The following is a 23,359-nucleotide window of genomic DNA, read 5'->3' as shown; positions in this document are numbered from 1 at the left end:
GTCTTTTAGGTTGCAGGAAGTAAATTCCAGAGTAGTAAAATTTCTATCGGATTTGGCTTTTGACGACACCTGGAGTCTATTTCTTATGGATATTTTGGCTCCTCTTGGCTATATTAAGGTAACTATATATTTGTGCTTTCTTTCTTCTTTCAACTTTACTTTTTCCAAAACTTTTTTTTTTTTGTTAAAGGGGTTGTTTAGCCATTTAACATTTTCTATCAATTCACCCATATCTTCATATAACATAGGAGTATGTGCCACATGGACTTGAGAATGTAGTTATGAAGTATAGAAAACAAATTGCGTAGAAAAGGACCTGCCTTTATTTTACGGAGAACCTTTTCAGCTGTCCGAGGGCAGCGTACCATAGTGACAGACATGCTGATTTCACTGGTATGTCACTGATGTAATGATGTGCAGAAGTTACTTCTCAATCCAGTGAGGAGTGTGATGTATTCATGATATGCAGGCTGGACGCCCCCTAGTTTACTCCCAATGCACAGTGATGGGGAGAAAGCTGGAGGGTGGAGGAGCATGCCTTTCATGAATAGATACAAAACGACTGCTCATTAACACATAAGGGGCCGTTCACACCGTGTTCTTGTGCGTACATCAGAATTTTGTGCAGAAACCACCTCCCACCGTTTTCAGTCGTTCATGCGGTTTATAGCTGTGACTGCGCCAAGAAAGGATATGTTCCTTATTGACAGTCATAGCTATAAACTGTTGACAACGGGAGGCGGATTCAACGTAGCCTCCAGCTGTTTTTTGGTGCAAAATCTGTGCCAAAATTCCGCTGTCAAAAGATGCCATGAGAACCAGGGACTAAGTGACAGACCACTGAAACCAGTCTGTCGCTCCTTCATGCAAAACGACCTTAGTTGACAGGATCCACATAGTTCTTGTGGTTATGGAAATCTAGTGAACACTTTAGGTCATATTTGCACGTTCAGGCGCGGACTCCAAAATCCTGACGGAATCTGCCGACGTTCTACCAGCAGTGCATGACCATGTGGTATTGTGTACCCTATTCACATGCTTGTGACAAAAATCTGCACATAATAATGAGCGTGCAGCAAATGTTAACATCCGCAGCATGTTCACTATTGTCGTTGAATCTTCATGGCAAAGGCACAGATTACCCATTGAATTAGAGTGGGGCCAGTGTTCAGCTGCAGATTTTATCCATGGCAGGTTTGTGCCCTGTGGTCATGGCTTTAGTCTCCGAGTCCTAGCATGGACGTATGAATACAGAGATGCTTACTTTCTACATCCACTGAATAGACTTTTCATTCCCCCCCCCCCCCAGCTTTCATCGATTCGAATGCAAGGTCTCCTCCTGTTAATGTTCGTCAAGCACAAGCACATTCCTTTCATCCAGGACATTCGTACCAATTACATTCGCACTGGGCTCTATGGCTATTGGGTAAGTTCTGGTTCGGAAGAGATTGTAACGTCCGAAGCTGCTTTAGTCATTGAGAACCGGCCGCATCCGTGTCCGTTCCGCATTTTATTTACGGACCCTTTGTTTTCAAAGGGGGGCGTCCGAGGTCCACATTTTGTGGACGTTCTGTATTTTTGCGGAATGGACATACGGATGCAGAAAGCATACAGATTATCCATGTGCTATGCTCCTCTGTATGTCCATTCTGCAAAAAGGTAGAACATGTCCTATTCTTGGGCGCAGAGTGCGGTGCACAGACCCATTAAACTCAATGGGTCCCAAAAAAACAGATGCAACACAGACATCAGACATATTTTGCGGATCGGCGATTGCGAAACTTACAGACTGGAGTCTGTTGTGCGCCAACGTAAGCGTGGCCAAAGTAAGGTAATAGGAAATACAAGACAGTCTTACACATAGTATATTATATTATAAATCCTAAAACTCCTCTGGGTTATGCCAAATCAGATGTCAGCAATGTAGGGGAGCAATATTAGAAACACATGCTATATTGTGCACAGTTTCAGGGTCAATTTTACCAAATTATAGGGGTATTCCCATCTCAACCCTTCATGACTGACGTCAGGGTGTCCATCCTATGAGGTGGTAAGGGTTAAACAATTGTTTCCATAGCTCCCATTAACTTTTCTGGGAGTAACGGAAATGGCGTAGCACATCACGCTTTGCTTTGCCATTTCCGTAATGCCTTTGCTAATTTTTGCTAATTCCAGGGCAATAAAGGAGGCGTGACGATACGCATGTCTGTGTACGGACACATGCTGTGCTTCATGAACTGCCATCTGCCTGCTCACATGGAGAACACAAACCAGAGGCTGGATGACTTTGAGAGGATGCTTGAGGCCCAACAATTTGATGGGGAAAGCATTGGCGGCATCCTGGATCATGAGTAAGTCAGTCCATTGGATATTTCAGCACACAACTCTTTCTATCAGGGCCCATTCACATGGCCATATGGATGGATCCACACCCGCTGCGCAATTTTGTGGAACGGGTGCGGACCCATTCATTTCAAAGGTTCCGCTACCTGGAAAGGATAGAGCATGTCCTATTCTTGTCCGCGATAACAGACAAGACTAGGCATTTTCTATTATGGTTGCGGCCATGTGCGGTCCGCACATTGCAGAATTTACAGAGCCGGTATCGGTGTTTTGCGGATCCGCAAAACACTACGGCCATCTGAATGAGGCCCTAATACAGAGAAGAATGATGTACATGTCCAAATAAAATACAGCAGATGACAAAAAAAAGTTGAAAAGTGACCAAAGACATCTTGTGTTAAAAGGGTTGGAGAACCCCTTATCATATGTGCCGGCAGGGGGTCAAGAAAAAAACGAAGTCATCTGTCGCTGGTGCTCTGGTTCCAGCACCAAGCTCCTCTACTCATCAGTGGCCTCGTGCTGTATGTGAAGATGGCATGTCTCTATTCCAGTCCAGTGGAGGAGAAGGGAGCCTGGAGCTGGAACCAGAGCACCAGTACCGACTTTTTTTTTTAACCCCTGCAATCTGCCTGCACATATGTGTCCCCGCTCGGAGAATGCTTAAACGAAAAAATAGTCCTACCTAAACAATGGCCAGAAAGATGTTTTATTACGGTACTTTTTATGCATCCTGCAAACGTCCTACATACTAAAATATATTTTTTTCTTCCATCATATTAGTGTTGTGTTCTGGTTTGGGGACCTTAACTTTCGGATTTCAGATTTTGGAATTCACTTTATTAGAGAAGTTGTGAATAGCAATAGATATAATCTACTATGGGAAAAGGACCAGGTAAGCTAGCGCTTCCTCTTCAATGTAAAGGGGATTTACATGATTAGAATGCTTTATTGTAGAAACGGCTCCAAAGCTCCATAGGTTGTATCTGATTCTGCAGCCCAGTGCCTTTGAAGTGAATAATAGAGACTACAGAACCACACAAAACCTGAGGACAAGTGCGGCACTGTTTCTGTATGTAATGTTATAATGTAATCAGTATTGGTAAGAGTGATACTAGTGATCACATACTGTAGGACTTCATGCAGCTCTTCATACTGTATGTTGTTAGTGTCACGGCGGACGTGCACTCAGACTAACAGATAAACTACCAACCAGGCTCTAGGCGAGAGGCAGGGGAAGGGTCACCTCCTAGCTAATCCCTGACCTCTCTCCCTGCACTGCTCAGCCCACATGCAGACCTTGGTGGTAGGTATGATGTGTCCCCGTGCCTGGGCTGAAACACCCTAAATTCCCTGAGATGGTGAAGAGGGGAAATAGGAGCAGCCTGCTCGCACAGAACCTGGATGGGAGAGATGACACAAAACAATCAAACTAGAAACCAAACTTATCTTTCTGAGCTGGAACAGACAACCTTCCTTCCTAGCTTCCAAGACCAAAGTAATTCCTATGATCCGCTCAGAGCACTGGGCTGGAGTGCTATTTAAACTAATGACCCCACCCAGTGCACCTGATGGGAGGCGGATCCAGCACGGCTCCAAAACAAAACACTAAACTCGTGCTGCTATTCTGGTCGACCTCCGCACATAGTCAGGGCGGGGCATGACAGTTAGGGAAACAGAGCTTCTTTTTCACCTTCCTAAGGTCTGAAATTCCCCTTTCTTTGACTGCAGTCACTGTCAATGTTGAGAATTTTTTTTGTCCCTAAAAATCCATACAGAGTAGTGTCTCCTACAATGGGTTCCCCGGAACCAGGTCAAGGGTACCCATAAACGTAGCAGCAGCATGACGTGTGGCTTTCATAGTACAGAGGGCCAACTGAGGGCCAAGCAGTCAATAAATCACATCTAGAATATAGTGCTGGGGAAGAACTGTAGAATGCTCTGCCTTCCCCTAAGCAGAGGTTCCCTGAGAAAATAATCATTTTCGGGGGTTATCTCATGGTAATATGGTTGTGAACCACTGATGGATAGGGAGGTGATGTTGCAACAGTAGCTTGTCTCCCCACTTGTGTGAAACGACATGCTATAAGAAGGTAAAAGTAGTGGAAATTCAAAGATTTCTGATTAGGGCCAGACGGGTCATTGACCCTACAGGGAAATTTCTCACGGTGACTGGTCAGGTACATAGTGATCTGATGCTCTCAGCATTAAGTGATGCTAGGAGCATCTAGTACTTATGCACTTGGCTGGTAGTGGAAGGTGCCCTCCTGAATTCAGCTGTATTGCCATCCTCGGGACGGTGATAGAGTTAAATGCTACGGGGGGGGGGCAGTATTTTGTGCTGCACTACAGTATTGTTGGCCCTTCCTACTTATGTTGGCCCTGCCTTTTGTCAATTTGGACCTACTTACAACATGGGGCCACTTTAGGTTCCCAGTCTGTCCCTGTTTCTGATGGAGCACTGTAGTATAGGTGGGCAACAATCATCAAAGTATGAGAAAATATTCTCAGCATTAAGGACAACGTTAATCCTGACCAAACCCCTAACTCCATTTGCTGAAATGCAGGCCAAAACTTGCAAGGAATCTCCACCATGCTTCACTGTTGTCTGCAGACACTCGTTTTTGTACCGCTTTCCGGCCCTTCAGCGAACAAACTGCCTTCTGTTACAGCCAAATATTTAATATTTTGACCCGTCAGTCCAGAGGACCTGCTGCCATTTTTCTGTACCCCAGTTCCTATGTTTTCTGCCATGGATGAGTCGCTTTGTCTTTTTGGTCACAATTCTTCCATGAAGACCACTGCTGGCCAGAGGTTTCCGACTACTAGTCGGGTGTACCTGGATCCCATTGGTTTCTGCCAGTTCTGAACTGATGGTAATGTTGAACATCTTCCGATTTCAGGAGGAAGTAAGGATGATGTGTCTTTCATCTATTGGACTAAGTTTCCTTCGCCGACCACTGCTTTTATGGCCCTCAATGTTGCCTGTCTCTGTATTCTTCAAAAGAGCTTGAACAGCACATATTGAAACCCCAGCCTGCTTTGAAATCTTTACCTGGCAAACCTTGCTGATGCAGTATAACTACCATATGTCTTCTTGCTGTGCTCAGTCTTGCCATGGTGTATGACTTGTGACATGAAACTGCCTTCCACAACCTCACCGTTGTAGCAGAGTTTGGCTGTTCTTCACTAAGTTTTAAGCCTCCTACACAGCTGTTTTTGTTTCAGGTAATGACCTGCCTAAATCTTTTGCGCAGTTCTGTATACATCACTTTATCTTGCTGATTTAAATTTTTTTCATGTTTTATAAATATTTCCCTATATCACCCCTAGGGCTCAATAATTTGAATTGCGGTCATATGTCCTGTAATATGAAGCCATCATACCATGTAAACTTATTTTGTTGGTGGTAAGGAAATAAAATGTCACTTTTGAAGCAGAGTTTTTTTTTCTTGTACATTTCTAGTTAAATATTGCTAAGAAGAAGGAACGATTTCTCCAAGGATTTATGGAAGGGCCTCTAAAGTTTAAGCCAACATACAAATTTGACCTGAACTCAGATGTATATGATACAAGGTAAAATTATCAGAAATCTAGAGTTTTACTGGGTATTTGCTGAAAATATCATTGTAGGTTGCAAAAAATAAGGAAATAAGATTTTGCATGTGTAAAAGTTTAGATACTTTTTAGTTGATAGAATTATTTTTTTTTTCATTTTTTTAGTAAGGAGTTATTTTGTTTAGAAACCCATTGTTATATCCTATTAGGTCTTGTGGGAAAAGACTCAGCAAAACTTGTAATTAATACATTTAAATATCTGAACGTTCTGAGCTTAGTTGTACACAGGGGCCATCCTATGCCATCATCACTGGTAAAGATGGCCCCTGTGTACAACTGAGCTCAAAAAGAGCAGAGATTTACATGTATAAATTACAATAATCATTTTCCACAAAACTATATATATATCAATCTGCTCAGCTCCTTCTGCTCTATACATGCTGCCTGCAGATTCTACTGTATTTGTTATTGACAGGTTATCTTTAAGCATATGTAAAGGGATTGCGCAGCCAGTACATATCGATGACCTATCCTCGGGTTAGGTAATCAATATCTGATCAGTGGGGGTATGACTCCCAACCCCCACACTGATCAGCTGTTTGAAGAGGAGGCAGCGCTCATGCAAGTTCTATTTCCTCTTCAAGATTATATTGCGCGTCATTTCGGAAGCCTCTGTGGTGCATTGTAATTGCTTGTTCCTTTCACTTGAATGGAATGAGCACTTGTAATCCACTGCTGCAAACGAGATGACGCGCAGTGTAATCTTGAAGAAGTGGAGCTCGCATGAGCGCCGCCTTCTCTTCAAACAGCTGATTGGTGTGGGTGCTGGGAGTTGGAGCCACATCGATCAGATATTGATGACCTATCCTGAGGCTCGGTCATCAATATATCCTGGCTGCCCTTTAAGGAACATGTGTCTTAGCACATACAGTACAGACCAAAAGTTTGGACACACCTTCTCATTCAAAGAGTTTTCTTTATTTTCATGACTATGAAGGCATCAAAACTATGAATTAACACATGTGGAATTATATACATAACAAACAAGTGTGAAACAACTGAAAATATGTAATATTCTAGGTTCTTCAAAGTAGCCACCTTTTGCTTTGATTACTGCTTTGCACACTCTTGGCATTCTCTTGATGAGCTTCAAGAGGTAGTCCCCTGAAATGGTCTTCCAACAGTCTTGAAGGAGTTCCCAGAGATGCTTAGCACTTGTTGGCCCTTTTGCCTTCACTCTGCGGTCCAGCTCACCCCAAACCATCTCGATTGGGTTCAGGTCCGGTGACTGTGGAGGCCAGGTCATCTGGCGCAGCACCCCATCACTCTCCTTCATGGTCAAATAGCCCTTACTTTCAAAGTTTTCCCAATTTTTCGGCTGACTGACTGACTTTCATTTCTTAAAGTAATGATGGCCACTCGTTTTTCTTTACTTAGCTGCTTTTTTCTTGCCATAATACAAATTCTAACAGTCTATTCAGTAGGACTATCAGCTGTGTATCCACCTGACTTCTCCTCAACGCAACTGATGGTCCCAACCACATTTATAAGGCAAGAAATCCCACTTATTAAACCTGACAGGGCACACCTGTGAAGTGAAAACCATTTCAGGGGACTACCTCTTGAAGCTCATCAAGAGAATGCCAAGAGTGTGCAAAGCAGTAATCAAAGCAAAAGGTGGCTACTTTGAAGAACGTAGAATATGACATATTTTCAGTTGTTTTACACTTGTTTGTTATGTATATAATTCCACATGTGTTAATTCATAGTTTTGATGCCTTCAGTGTGAATCTACAATTTTCATAGTCATGAAAATAAAGAAAACTCTTTGCATGAGAAGGTGTGTCCAAACTTTTGGTCTGTACTGTATATAAATAAGGTTAAATGACATATATTTCTCAAATATAAGCCACTGTCAGACAGTAAACATATGAAAATGGCCATTGACATGGCCATTTATTTGCACAAGGACTGCACTCAAACAAGACCTTAGCCCTTGACACTTAATACTATGAAATCTGAGCTAAACGTCAAAGAGGGAACGGGCTGTGAAGGGTGTTGGGGGTCATTGTCCTGCCAGTCATTTTTCTGGTTCACATGCCAAATGGTAGCTAAAACCTGAGATATTTCACCAGTCATCTATTTTTGATTTCAGGTTCTTGATGCTGTATGAAAGGGTTTTTATTGTGTTATCTATTATACTTTGTGTGATATGCACTGATTGATATGCTTAATTTTTAGATGGAAGAAGTCACTATTGGGATTTAAGTAAGAAAAAATCCTTTGCTTCCCCGACTAAAACTAGTTGTAGATTGTACTAATATAAAAAGAAATCAGTAGTATGCTGACATGTGCTAGATACCATTTCACATATGTCTGTTATGTTAATTTGAAATCTGGTATTGTCCTTATTGTATTGTCTCTTTTTTTATTACTAGAAAAACTGCATTTTTATGTCCTTATGATCTCATTTTTACTAAACATCTTCAAGAGAATGTATCTTGAATATTAAAAAAATATATTATTTTAACAGTAACTTATCTTTTGTAGTTTTGTGTACACGGTTGGATGGTACTTGATAGTACAGATGCTGAATGAGGTAGCTCTTTCCAACACCAGTCATCAGTATAATCACATCCAGCCAATCCATTTTTTTTCCATGTGCCTCATCCTAGAAACAGGTCCTTATTTTTATTTATTTTTTCCTTTATTTTATTTTTTGTGAATATCCCTTCCTATTGATGGGAGTGGTAAAAAAAAATGGAATGTACACTAACATTTTTTTAAGAATCTGTTTTCTGCAGACCAAAAATAAAGGCTTTTGAACAGAATGCAATCCACAGACACTGCTGTAAACAGAAGGGAAATGGTTATTTTGCTCAATTTTCACCTTGGTGAACTGCTGTATAGTAAAAGGGTTTTCCAGGCTTTTAATATTGATGACCTATCCTCAGGTCATCAATATCAGATCGGCGGGGGTCTGACACCTGGCATCCCTGCCGATCAGCTGTATGAAGAGAAGGCATGCGCCGTGCTCGCGCGCCGTCTCCTGTCTCTCTTCCTGCTTGCTGCTGCTGTCTATGGCAAGCAGAAAGAGAGACAGGAGACGGCGCGCGAGCACGGCACGTCTTCATACAGCTAATCGGCAGGGGTGCCAGGTGTTGGACCCCCGCCGATCTGATATTGATGACCTATCCTGAGGATAGGGCATCAATATTAAAAGCCTGGAAAACTCCTTTAATGTTTAATTTTATCAGTTTGCTGTTTACAAGCCCTTTAAAGATGGTTTTGGCTAGTCATAGTACAGTTCATCAGGATTAACCACAAATGACCTACATAAAATGTTACTTTAATATCCAAGAGGCATTCTCTTTCTCTGTAAATGAATTACATTTTACCTGTTTATTGAACACTGCTTTGGTTCCAATGTATAAATTGTGCCGATAGAAATGCTCAATGCATGTAGCATCCTTTTTTGAAAATGTAAAAAACATAATATTTGTCTCTGGCCCTCCATCTGAACAGTTCCATGAATTCTAACCACATAAAGTGCTAGCTTCCCGGCATGATCATTACCTAATAAGCACGAAATATTTGGGATGTTTTATATTTGCTCTTCTTTTTTTTATTTTTATAATTTGGCTTTTTTTTTTTCATTTTGCATTCACAGGCAGTAGTACATAAATCATGTAATGTTCTGCAAACGTTCCATATTATGGGTATATTTATTGTACAGTACACGTGAGCTGATCATATAGGACACATCTTATTCTTTAATTGTATGTTGTTTATTGGAATAATCTTTGATCTTACAGATGTAGCAGGCTTCATTTGCCTTGACTGTGCATCTGCTGTACGTTTACTTGCAGTCTTATGTAAAACCGCAGACAAGACATTATAATGTAATAATAAGATACTAGTGGATTCAGCTCTACTAGCTACTAGATCTTTGTAGATCGATCGATCGGTCTATCTAAATCAGAAAAGGTTTTCTATTTTTTATAAGTATCATTACTCAGATGTTCTAATCTTTTTACGTACATTAGATTTTTTTCTCTTAGGCCCCATGCACAATACTGAGCTTTATGCACGGAGTCTGTTCTGCATAGTACATGGCCGTAAAGCTAGTGAAGCTCTACAATCACGATGTACTGCCATTTGTATGGAGCCGTTCAGGAGAATATCTCTTTACTTATGGCTTTTGAAGGAATATGGGACAGTTTTTTTTTTATTGGATTCATATGGCACGCTGTCTCATAATCTCTCCTTATTTCTTCTCACTAATGTGATGGACCAATATACTTGCGGTCTGTGGTAGAAAGTAGATTTTGTTAGGAAATTGACTGATTCTCCAAATAACTATCAGTATATAATGCATTATTTTCCAGCGGAAAGAAACGCAAACCAGCTTGGACAGATCGCATTCTTTGGAAATTAAAGGAAGATTCAGAAAGTGAACTGGATGAAGCTGCAGGATCAGATTTTGAGCATATCTTAAGACTCAATTTAGAAAAGTATACGAGTCACATGAGCTACGGAATTAGTGATCACAAGCCGGTAACGGGAACCTTCACATTACAGGTACATACATAAACTGTACACAGCATATGACGCTTTATAATACTGTGAAGTCTTTAATTCTGCTTCAGAAATTGTCATTTACACAGTGGTGCAGATGTACTAATCCTGTTTAGTAATTAGACAGTGTAAACTTAGGGCCCCTTTACGCGGTCTGATGGAGCAGGTGATTGTCGCAAAGGAAGCATTCCTTCCCAACAATCGCCTGCTCATCAGTGGAGGGAAAAGCTGCATTTACTTGCAGCGAGCCCCTCCACAGTATGGGGAGGAGCGATCGCTAATGCTATCACTACAGCTGCATTATTTCTGGGCAGCAGAGTGCTGTTTAGACAGTATGATCTGCTGCCCAGAGACAATCATTTAGGTGACCGCACCAACAATTGTATTACCCGAGGAACAAGCGTTTCACTCGTTCTTCAGGTGATCGCCGCCACCTTTCAACATTGCATTTATCATGTATAGTAAGTTAATACAAGCCACTTACTAATGTACTGTGATTGTCAATATTGTCTCCTTTGCTGCCTGGATAAATTTTTCCGTCACATTATACATTGCTCGTTTCCATGGTTAATCCATGTAATCCAGCAGAGGTGGCCATGATTGCACACTATGGGAAAATAGTTCTGGACTATGTGCACTTCCACTGTCCCAGCCACCAGAAAAGCCGGCAGGTTTTCCTATATTGTGCAAGCGTGGCCACCGCTGCTCGATTGTAGGGTGGTTGTAACCATGGAAACGAGCAGTGTATAATGTGATGTAAAAATTAATCTAGCCAGCAAAGGAGGCAATATGGTCAATCACAATACATTAGTAAGTGCCTTATATTAATTTTCTGTACATGATAAATGTCATTTGCTGAAGTGAGACAACCCCTCGGTGATGGATCATGTGATGAGCGCAGTGATGTCATCAAAGGTCCTTTACCCAGGTCCTGAAGAAAGAAGACAGAAGAGAAGCCAGGCTGCGTGAACAAGTGGATTAAGGTGAGTTAAATTATTTTATTTTTTAACCCCTCCAGCCCTAATTTACTAAGCATTCTGTATTAAGAATGCTATTATTTTCCCTTATAGCTATGTTATAAGGGAAAATAATGACATCTACACAACCTTGAACCCAAACCTGAACTTCAGTGAAGAAGTTCGGGTCTAGGTACCACATTCAGTTTTTTATCCTGTGCGTGCAAAACGCATTGCACCCGCGCAATAAAAACTGAACAACGGAACGCAATCGCAGTCAAAACTGACTGCAGTTGCGTACTTACTAGCGCGGGTTTGCCGCAATGCACCCGGGACGCATCCGGAGCCAAAACGTGACGCCCATGTGAAAGAGGCCTTAATCTCCAAAGACCAATGGACACTGGGGGTTGTCACGCGGGGATATTCCTTGACGCTGCCAAAGCTTTTGACAGCGTCGAATGGGAATATTTGTGGGAGGTTATGAGGATCATGGGGTTCGGGCCGGGATTTATATCATGGGTTCGGTTTCTTTATTGCTCACCAGTGGCCAGAATAAGGGCAAACGGGGAATTGTCCGCACAGTTCCCACTACATAGGGGAACAAGACAGGGTTGTCCATTATCCCCTTTATCGTTCGCTATCGCCATTGAGCCCCTGGCCTGTCTTCTGCGTGCGTCCCCTGATTGGAAAGGGTTTCCATTGGGTCCTGGGGAGGAAAGAATCTCCCTATACGCTGATGATATGGTTTTATATATACTGGAAAAATAGCACATTCTATTATGAAACACATTACTGAGTTTGGTAAGAGATCCAGATTGACAATTAATTGGGATAAATCAGTAATCCTTCCTCTTGACCCCCTACCACCACAGATAAACTGGATGCAGGTCCAGCTCCAAATTGCCCAAAGTTTTAAATATTTGGGGATAAGGATAACGCCAATAATTACGGACTATGTTAAGGCTAATATAGACCCACTGATCCATAAATTTACAGACAAAGTTAATGCCTGGTGCAAGCTCCCCCTATCGGTAGTTGGTCGCTGTAATCTAATTTAAATGATATTGATGCCCCAATTGTTATATATGCTACACAATTCTCCTGTGTGGATTCCCCAAAGGGTATTTTATAAAAAATCTATGGGTACCCGCGCTACCTCATACAATTGGAACAATACAGATGTGATACTGTTGCACTAAATAACACTCGTATGAGTGTGTCGCTGCTGGTCTACAGGAGGGATAAATTGCCTAAACCCTGAACAAATAAATTATAAAACCAAAGAGATAAATAGACTGCGCTGACTGAACAGTGTCAGGTGGTGGGTCTCGTAGTTAATGTCACATCAAATGAGATGATGCCCCCAACTACGTGCACACCACTGTTTGCTGAATCCTCGTCCTCTGCCAGTCCAAACTAATCAACCTGATAGATAATAAGCTTGCATATAGATGCTGCAAGAGATAGTAACTTGCCTGTAATGGACTGGTTTGCGGGATCCTCGCTGTAGTTCTCAGTAATGCTGCTGGAGAGTTGCTACAATGTTCGTATCTTCAGGTTTCCTCTAAGAGCGGGCGCGGTCCCGGCCGGTGACTCGTGCGCGCGAGGGAAGCCTTAGCTGGTAATCCACGAGAGAATGCCTGCCTTCTCAAACCAAAAAACCACCAACGTATTTTGAAATTAATGAATTTCTTCCTCAGGGATGGTTGTTGGTTATTCTCTCTAAGAATAAATAGGCGTCCGTTCCCATGGTCACCAGTTAACCAGTCGTTCTCCAAATTGCAGACTACCGACGTATCAGATGTCATCTGTTTTTATTAGACCAGAGCGAGGAATCGCTCCTTGGTATGGAAAAAGAAGCAACCCAGAATTTGCATGGAGACACTACAGAGGGGTAAGGAAGAGGGAGGCCTTTCTTTTCCAAATCCGTGGCTATATTTCATAGCCGCACAAATACAACATTTTAAGGGTTGGGAACAATGTACTGGTTTGGGACCCTCAGCTAGAATAGCAACATTTATCATGAAGCAAAAGGTACCTATTGCTATGGCAGAACTGGGGAAGCCACAAACGTATCCGTGATATTGTGGGGTACGTCCCGTGATAACAAAAGTTTGGTCTAAGTTTAAGAACCTGATTGGTCTCCAGGGCTTCTATGACTGCACTCCTTTATGGGGTAACACACGACTGCCTGAAATGTTTCAACTGGAGGGCTTTTCCCCGTGGGAGGAAAAGGGTATCCTCTTCCTTCATCAACTTCAGAAGGAAGGGGCTATTAAGTCATTTTCACAACTACAACAGGAATTTGGTCTCCCCCATAATGTGTTCTATTAATTCTCACAGTTAAGGCATGCATACCAGGCGCAGTTTAAATAGGGCATATCAATGTCAGCTTCACCTCCGATAGTTCAACAGGTACTGCGTAGTGGCAGTTTTAATGGACTTATTTCTTCACTCTACAGGCATTTATTTGACAAGTCTATCTCACCGAGCTGCTTGCCAATTAAAAGTAGATGGGAAACGGGACGTTGGGACTATCACACAGGAGCAATGGGACAGTATTCTGGTTTCAACTCCTAGCTTGACACTTAGTGAAGCCCAGCGTCTCTCTCAACTATATCTAATACACAGAGTGTATAAAACCCCTGTATTTCTACACAAAATAGGTATTCGACCGAACTCATGCTGTCCCTGGTGTGGGGTGAAGGAGGCCTCCTTATAGCATGTGTTTTGGGACTGTCCTGAGTTGGGAACATATTGGACAGAGGTGCTGCAGATAATTGCCCAGATGACCCAGATACAGTTAGTGAGAGATCCCAGAATATGTATACTTGGTATTACAGATATGTTAAGAGGGGATAGCAGAGCATTTTTAAGCATACAAAGAATGCCATTTCCGGCTAGAATATTGATAGCCAAGTATTGAATAAGAGCCCGCCCACTAGGCGGGAATTTCTAAACAGAATTAATAATATACTGAGATATGAAAGAGGAATATATTTAAAAAGAAAATGCCCAGCAAAATTCCTGACCATTTGGAAGGGTTGGTTTGAAGTCCCTGATTTGGCGTTGCAGGCACTGGCAAGAGATTGCGTACGGGGGTCAACTTTCTGCATTAACACACTTACTGTGAGTTGAGGGGAACTCTAATATCTTAGGCAGTAGTAGTTATATGGTACTGAAACCTCGGTCTAGACAACATATTGTATAAAAGAGTAATGCATTAAACTAATCAAACGCCACAGCATAATGCTTTTTCAACAGGAGTTAGGCTGGCCGTCTCTCTGCATGGAAGTTGGGAGTGGGTTGGGGGGGGAGTTATAAATAATTTTCTGTTATTAGGTTTCTTTTGCATTCAGGGGAAAAAAACGGAGTCTTTGAAAAAATGATAAGACATGCAATATTGTAAATGCAATAATACTTTATTATACTAGACATCCAGTATGTGAACCAATGTACAAGAAATGTATGTAATTCTCAGCTTTTTCCTTTTTTTTGTTATATATTTTCAATAAAAATATACCTGTCACGGATGGTGTTGCAGAAAACTAGAAGTCATAAATAAAGATCTAACTGACTTGATCCCAAACTAAGGAACATATGGGTGAGCCCTATAAAAGCCCTAGAGCTCTCCCTGACTGCTCAGCCCATGCAAAGATCTTTATGATAGAAATCTGCATGCCCCCGTACCTAGACTGAGTGACCCCTGAAAACCCTATAATAATGAGGGGACACGACCACCGGCTCCCTGCACTCAATACGGAGGGAGTCAGGGTCACCTAGAATCAAGCCAACAGGAAAACACAAATAAAGGAATAGACTTATCTGAGGAACCAGCAGTTGCAGCATCTAGCAGTGAGCACAATCCAGGAAGTAGTATAAACCGCAAAGTGAGGCAGTATGGGAGGGGATATAAAGGGAGGCAATCACTGCTAATAGATGACAGCTGGGAGAGGGAGAAGAGATGACAAAGCGAAACCAAAACAAAAGAACATCATGCAAGAGGTACTGAAGAACGTCTGTCAGAACTTCTCAGAGATCTGGCGGTGACGATACCTGATTAAAAAAAAAAAAAAAAAAAAGCATCCAAAACACATGATGAATGTGGTGCTAAGGAAGTGCACCAGTTTTTGGCCGCAGACTAAGCCAAAATTCGGACACATTTAGCTTGGTAAATCCCCCCAGTGTGTTACTGTTTACTAGTCTTATACTGTATGCAATCTATATCTTCGTTTGGTTTCCTAAAGGTGTTGTCCCATCTCACTAGGATATGCCTCAAATGTCAGCTAGATGCAGCTCCTACTTCTGGGACCCACTCCTATCTTCAGAACTAGGGCCCTGAAGTTAACGAGAGCACACCTCGCAATAGCGGCCACGTCTCCGCTTGCACTTGGCCATTTCCGGAACTCCCATAGCAGCAAATGAGGGTTGGCCACGCACATGCAGCTGCTGTCCCTTCACTTCGGGGGCTCTGTCCTGGAGATTGGAGCGGGTCCCTGAGGTGGGTCCTGCACCTGACATTTGTGGCATATCCTAGAAATATACCATAAATGTTGAGATGTACAATATACTGTATAATGAAAAAAAAAATGGAAGGGGGAGGGGGGGTGCAATTATGATCTTACTAAACCAGGAATGATCTAACCATGTCATGTGCCCTAAGGACATAATATTACAGAAAAAAAGTCATGCATCATGTGATGTTTGTTCAAAATAATTGACAATCACCCTGAAAATGGATGAATGCTTGTCTGCTGGGCGATCTGATCATTTATGCGACACAATAAAAAATCCTTGTTTACCGCACATCTCCTTGTGTAAACGAGGATGAACTGTATGGGGAGGAACGGTCATAGTCAGTGCATCTTAATACGGCAGAGTACTCCGCTGCTCTCTCACTTTGAGTTGTGACATTACTTGTAGATAAAGCCTCTGATCCTCGAACCCCCCGTTACTCTGAGAGCAGAGGGAGAATGGAACGCCGACCACGACTCTCTCATCAGCTATTCTGTGAGCAACGATTTTCCCAGCAGCACCTGGGACTGGATTGGGCTTTACAGGGTATGTCATGGTTAATGATCCTCGTGTAACTGCAGATTATATTATCAGTTGACAGCTGTGACCGGTGATCTTTCATTCAATGTGCCATTTATAAATAAGAATACAAGCGGTTATGTGTCTGCAGAATTTAATGCGGATTACGTGCCAGAAACGGAAGGGCGGCTGAATGTACGCTGCCTATTCTAGTTTTCAATGGGAGACTGCACTGCCATTCATGCGGCAGCGCTTTATCTCTGCAACTGCCCCAAGAAAGAACAGTCTTTGCGCCGCCATAGCTGGAAATTGCAGTGAGTTTCTACTCATAGTTCAGCACCATTCAGTCGGTCTACACCGTGAGCGGGACCCTAAAAGAAAAGCTTCGTAGCAGCCAATCACAGTGCAGCTGTTTCAAGAGCAGAATACCAAATGAAAGCTGTGCTGTGATTGGTTTGCTATAGGCAACAAAGACCGGATAAGTCATCCTTTTGTACAGTAGTCTCTTTGTGAAGATTTTTATTTTCATTTTACTCATTAGCTTGATGACAATTTCTGACTATAGTGTAGCCCAGAGCCATACATAGAAGAAAATAGATGTTTTTCCCTTTCACCCCTTTACCAGAACCTTGATCCAGTTCCTTACCTTCTATTGCATTTGCTATAAGGAGTGGAGTCCTGTACAGGTTCCTCCAATCTATTGGTAATAGTAGAGATATTAGACATATGAGGGCTCGGCTCCCCGTTCAAGCACTTTGTAGCAGTCACACCCCTTTGAAATGCACACTTATGGGCAAGGCTTGTTTTCTTAATACACATCATTAGGTTTCTCGAGTTTTTTTTATGTTAAAGTTTTTACATCAAGCTGTTTCCACTAGCATTTAGCTTACATCACTTAGGTTGGTGCAAATTTGAATGTGTTGATATTTCTGTAAGTGAAAGAAAACTCTATATGGCCAAAGACATAGTGGTGGAGATTTATCAAAACTGGTGTAAGGGAAAACAGATTCCACCATTCATTTTCCAGAGGAGTTCTGAAAAATATAAGTTGGAATCTGATTAGTTGCTATGTGAAACTAGGCCAGTTTACCCTTGCACCAGTTTTGAGAAATCTCCCCCACTATGTCTTCGGTCGTATAAAGTTTTCTTTCACTTACAGAAATATCTAGCTGAATCAACACATTCAAATTTGCACCAGTATCTTTGTAATTATAAAAGCTAAGACCATTGCCCAATATACGTCATGAAATCTTCAGGCTTCATTAGGCACATTTCATAATAATATTATCATGAGTAAATAGTGTGCCGCTTACGCATTTCAGACTTTTGTAGGTCCTAATGACGCATTTATACAGGACTATTATCTGGCCAACTAGTAGCAACAAAAGCTCATATAAACACTCGTTCCCAGTAATCAGTTCGTGTAAAATTGCTGCCAATCACCCTATGAGCGAGCTATGACTAAAGACCCCCCCTTCCCCCATATGCAGTAGGCTATTGACAGCCAAACCTACTGTTTTTGGTGGGACGTTGTGACAATCTAATGTGTATCGGGAGTGCCTGACTCTCCCCTTACAGATGATGTTGGGGAGAAAAGGATAGGGCAGACTGAATTTCAACTGCATTTTTGTTCTCCTGAGCTGTCACCAGAAATTACTTTCTCCTCTCTCCCCATTGAAAATACATGCTCGGCCAAACCGAGCGTGTATGTGCATGGGGGAGTTAGGAGAGAGAGGCCTTTGGTCGACAGCCATTGAAAGTGTACGGGCTTACTAAGGCCTGAAACGTGTAAGCTGTACGCTACTTGCTAATGATGGATTTTATGGAATATCCCTAATAAAGCCAGAAGGTTTATTATATATGCTGGGCTTCCTTTTCCTATATATTCTCGGTGTCACTCTGCACGTATATGTGCACCAGCGGTTTGACTGGGTAAGAGGTGAGCTGGATTCCCATTATTCTACCTAGCTTTCCAATTAGTATAATAAAATAAGGTGAACTAAGTTAAGACCTGTGTTAACAGTATATACAACCGAGGAATGATATATCGATCCCCTGTCTGTTTATTCTAGGTTGGCTTCAGACATACTAATGACTATGTCACTTATGCCTGGGTTAAAGATGATGAAATTTCTTTCTGTAAAGACTGTAATCAGGTAAGTATAGGACTATGGGGGGACATTTATCAAAACTGGTGTTCCCATATGCCAGTCTTGATCTCCCTGCACTGGAGTAAGAGGCACCTGATTTATTAAGAGGAAGATGCCTCTTAATTAATTAGGTGCATCCCTAGCACTCGGTGCGCTAGAAACTCAAATCTATGCCAACTGGGAGCTGGCACAGACTCTAGCTATAACTTATGTCAGGTGCTGGAGTAAGTTATAGTAAGTCTGGCGGGCCACGCTGGGCCCGGCCCCTCCAACTAAGCCACACCACTCTTCTTAACACTTTTGAAAAATGGCGAGAACCTCCAAAAGTTGCAGATTATGGCTCAAACATGTACACCACATTACTGGCATGAAACCTTTGATAAATTCCCACTTAGTATTACAACAGCCACATCTAGTAAATCATGTTTGTCACCTGTGAATTCCCTTTGGACATGACGGCCATGGAAAGCATACACATTCACCAATCCCATGGATTTGAAGGTGAACTGATTAACATTAATACATATTATATGAATGCATTCTCATTTTTACAATACTTAATTGTATAAGCAAGTCCTTTCCTCTTATGTGATTCCGTATATACTTTCCACCTTGTTATATTGAACGATGACACTATAGGGGTTTTCCAAGTTTTTCAAAAGGTTCCACAAAGCGAGGACTTTGCTGGATTGATGATGTGCCCATGTACACTGCTGCAGCCAAAGACTGGCCTTAGTTATAGGCAGCATGAGACCAGTGATTTGCCACAGCAGTGATTTGTTAGTACACGGTGAAATCACTGCTGCAGCCAGGTGGAAAAAAAAGTCCAATGGGGAGAATCGGAGCGGCAGCACCGGAAGCAGATGGGGGCCTTAGTGATGTGCAGCATGAGACCACTGAGACCAGTGATTGGCTGCAGCAGACATTTGGGAGTACATGGGTACATAGCTTCAGTAGACAGACTGCGTGCAGCAGTCTTTGTTTGTTGGTTTTGACCAGCTTCTATAATGCTCCTGAATACTAAGTTACAAACTATAAGCAGCTAAAGAAACGCGTCGAGCCCTAAATAAGAGGAAGCAGGACTTGGTTCTAGCCAGCATAGGGTAGCACATTAGGGTTCAGTGTTAGTCTAAATAGATATTCACTGGTTGTTGGGGAATAGAAGTGAGGGTGTACCGAGTGTTCCATACCTTCATCCCCATCATCTTTTGCCATATGCTGCTCCCTATGTAGACAGATCGTCCTAGAGTGGGTCTGAGTGGTTGATAATAGACTCACTCCCTGTGAAAATATTATCTAGGACTATTCACGTTTTATACACATTATTGAGTTAAAAATACCTTTTATTTTAAAAAATGTAATAAAAGTTATATTTTAGCGACAGTCTTCCAATAGTTCTACAGATACAAAGTAAGCCCAGTGGAGAGGACCAGAGTGGTGGCACTAGAAGCGGAGGGGAGGGAAAGTTGTGATTTTACTTTGTTTTCTTATTTTATCACAATTTCTCACTTCAGGGAGTTATTTGATTATCTTGGACAACCTTTTTAACAGAAAGTGTGTAAATTTGTAACCTTTTAATTGTCGCACTTTGTAGGTTTACATCAGTGCTGACGAAATTCCCCTTGATGGAGGTGAATTTCTGTTGGGCTATTTCTGTCATAATTTGCAGTGTTTGGCTGGCATCAGTGAGCCTTTTCAGGTAAGTGAATTGACTATACATGCCAGGGGTGTGACTAGGACTGAGGAGTGACCAAACCTATGCGGTCCATGTGCTGGAGGGTGTGCCATCTATTCTAGTGGGTGTATATGCAGGGCACAAAAACGCTGATCAGCTTTACAGATTGTTTGCTTTATTACTTTTCGGTTACGGTCACACATGGTGAGAAATCTGCAGCAGCACAATCTGCAACAAAGGGTCCAGATTTTTTGCAGAAATTATCATGGAAATGCTTGGGGGTTTGCAGCCGTTTTCATCTCTGCATTGCAAAGGGAGAAATCTGTGGCAAATATGCGCAACATAAATTGACATACAGCAGACTAAGGGTCCATTCACACGTCCGCAAAATGGGTCCGCATCCGTTCCGCAAAATTGCAGACCCATTCATTTTCAATGGGGCCGGAATGTGCTGTCCGCATCCGCATTTGCAGACAAGATTAGGCATTTTCTATTATAGTGCCGGCGATGTGCGGAATGCACATTGCCAGTGTCCGTGTTTTGCGGATTCGCAGAACACTTACAGACGTGTGAATGGACCCAAAGGCTACTTTCACACTTGCGTTGTTAATTCCAGTACTGAGATCTGGCAGATGATCTCAATACCAGAATTAAATGGATCAGTTTTGATTTTGAGTCAGGATGTGGTTGTGTGACGTCAAAACGGAAAACAAACGGATAAGTCACTAAATACATTGAAAGTCAATAGGTGAGGGATCCAATTTTTTATGCTCCATAAACTTATATTGTTTTCAATGCCAGATCCGTTTTTATGACCGGACACCCAACCACAGCGTGCAGCAGTTTTGTGTCTGGTCACAAAACAGAATGCTGCCGGAACGGAAGACGTCCTGATGCATCCGGATCTCTTTCCATTTAAAATGAGAGGACCAAACGGAAATGTTTTTTTTTCCAGAATTTAGATCCTCTGCCAGATCTCAATACCGGAAAACAACAACGCAAGTGTGAAAGTCGCCTTAAAATCTGCACCACATGTTACGTTGTGTGCGGATGTGGTGGAGTATTTCTGCATATTAACTCATATTTTGCATTTATTTTTATTTTTTTTCAATTTCACCCCACAAATATCACGTTTTTCAATACATGATATGGTAAATTAAATGGTGCCTTTAAAACCACAACTCATCACACAATAAAACAAACCCTGATACAAGCTATGTGAGTGGGAAAGTAAAAAATCTTATGGCTCTTCGAAGGTGGGGAGGAAAACACACAAAAAAATGTCAGCAGGTTTAATATAGGCCATGAAAACTCCACCAAAATGAAGACGATAAAATAAAAAGATGTTAACATTATTTAGACAAAACGTCACTTTCTGTGGATTTGTAGGTGTCATAACCACATCCTGTGTTTCTTTGTTCTGTAGATACAGCCAGGCAGGACCTTATCAGCAAAAAAAGGCACAGAAGAAAGTATTGATGATTCCTCCAAGTCCGACATGTTCATGGGAGCTGGGTTTTAGAAGGCTTGTCATATGCTACACGGTTCTTGTATGTTTGAACGCCTCGCACTGCTTTCCGGCAGTGCAAGAACACAGCATCTGCTTAGCTTTCTTGTACTCTCAGCAAAAATGCGTTTACATCCTCAACGGAGAATATACGATCGTATCACTGGATACAGCAGAGCACCAATGGACTATCTTAGTTTTTTTTAATCATTGAAATTCAAAGAGTAGTTTCTTTTTACCTAAGAAGTGTTATTTTTAGTTAGTAAATGCAGGTGAATACATGGAGGTGCTGCCAACAATTACTTTTGGTTATATGTAACTGTTTTCTTCACTTTTTGTAGGACCTCTGTGTACTGTATCTTACATATGTGTCCGTCTTATTTCAGTCTAGTATGTGCACCCCCTACTGATGATTATCTCCAGGGACTGATTCGCCCCTCAGTGTACACTGTGCTTTTGGCAATTTCTAATCAACAGTTTTAGAATGTTTTAACAGCCATTTATTCCTTTTTCGTCAAGTGGCCTTGTCTGTTGGTTGCACTTATTTAAAAAAAAAAAAAGCACACATCTAAAAAGTTTACAGCTGAGATATTATAACGTGTGACTCTCAAAGAGCAGTAACTACCGAAGTAATATATCTGTATGGAAAACAAGTGTTTTCTGTATCTGGTGAGAAAATATATCCGTAGGGTTTTACGTTTATTACAGTGGTTCACACTGTATGATTGCATTTGGTGCATCTTAAGACATGCAGTCTGTTTTTTTGAACCAAAGCCAGAAGTTGACCCAGCAGGAAAGATGAAGTCATTCCTTTATCAGCCTTTTGAACACACTTCTAGATTTGGTCCAAAATAAAACTGCAATGTTTTTCCAAAAATTGCTCTCTGTGAATCCGCTCTTACTGCATTTTTTTCCATGTAGCCCAGTACAGTATACGTGAATACACCCTTAGAGCAAGTCATTTTTGCAAATTAACAAAACCAAGTGTCTTTATTTTGAAAAAATGCAGTTATCTACATGTATGCATTCAGTCTGGCACCCATCAAGTATGCTACACCTTAAAGCAGTGTTTCCTTCTGGATTGGTCCCATCACTGGGACCTGCAACTCTTTTAAGAAAGGAAACCTGTAAAGTGCTGTGGTGGTGAGTGGAAATGGCTGGGCATACTAATCCACCCTCGTTTACTGTAACTCGCAACAGGATCCCATTCTGGAGATAGGAGTGGGTCCCAGAGGTAAGATGAGCCATAAATGTCCATATGGAAAAATTATTGCATTTTACTTCTTTTTGGCTAAAAATCATATTTTCAATTGGCCTTTATTAAAAATATTGAGCCATTCTGTCACAAAGCGTTAACTTTTTTCTAACTGTGTAAGGCTACTTTCACACCTGCGTTAGGTGCGGATCCGTCTTGTATCTGCACAGACGGATCCGCACCGATAATGCAAACGCTTGTATCTGTTCAGAACGGATCCGTTTGCATTACCATGAACAAAACAAAAAAATGATAATGCAAACGGATCCGTTTTGGCTTACACTGAAAGTCAACGGGAGGCGGATC

At 41.8% G+C, this 23,359-nt stretch overlaps 1 protein-coding gene across 4 annotated transcripts in view; it reads left to right on the top strand.

Annotated features, from left to right (window-relative positions):
* The window catches only part of INPP5K (inositol polyphosphate-5-phosphatase K), an 86,104-nt gene extending 63,039 nt beyond the window's left edge, over positions 1-23,065 (top strand). For 3 of the 4 annotated variants that reach the window (XM_040423540.1, XM_040423542.1, XM_040423543.1), the window contains exons 4-14: positions 10-118; positions 1,310-1,426; positions 2,176-2,351; positions 3,124-3,235; positions 5,807-5,916; positions 8,140-8,166; positions 10,287-10,479; positions 16,356-16,493; positions 18,539-18,622; positions 20,211-20,315; positions 21,718-23,065. In XM_040423540.1, the coding sequence (XP_040279474.1) occupies positions 10-118; positions 1,310-1,426; positions 2,176-2,351; positions 3,124-3,235; positions 5,807-5,916; positions 8,140-8,166; positions 10,287-10,479; positions 16,356-16,493; positions 18,539-18,622; positions 20,211-20,315; positions 21,718-21,813 (1,267 nt within the window). In that variant the 3' untranslated portion in view covers positions 21,814-23,065. The remainder of the gene's footprint in view (positions 1-9; positions 119-1,309; positions 1,427-2,175; positions 2,352-3,123; positions 3,236-5,806; positions 5,917-8,139; positions 8,167-10,286; positions 10,480-16,355; positions 16,494-18,538; positions 18,623-20,210; positions 20,316-21,717) is intronic. The other variant, XM_040423541.1, reaches the window with a different exon arrangement.
* Positions 23,066-23,359: the final 294 nt, after the last annotated feature.

The sequence above is a fragment of the Bufo bufo genome, chromosome 3 (genome assembly GCF_905171765.1).
Source record: "Bufo bufo chromosome 3, aBufBuf1.1, whole genome shotgun sequence".
NCBI classification, from domain to species: Eukaryota; Metazoa; Chordata; class Amphibia; order Anura; family Bufonidae; genus Bufo; species Bufo bufo.
This window is presented reverse-complemented; position numbering and strand designations above follow the sequence as displayed.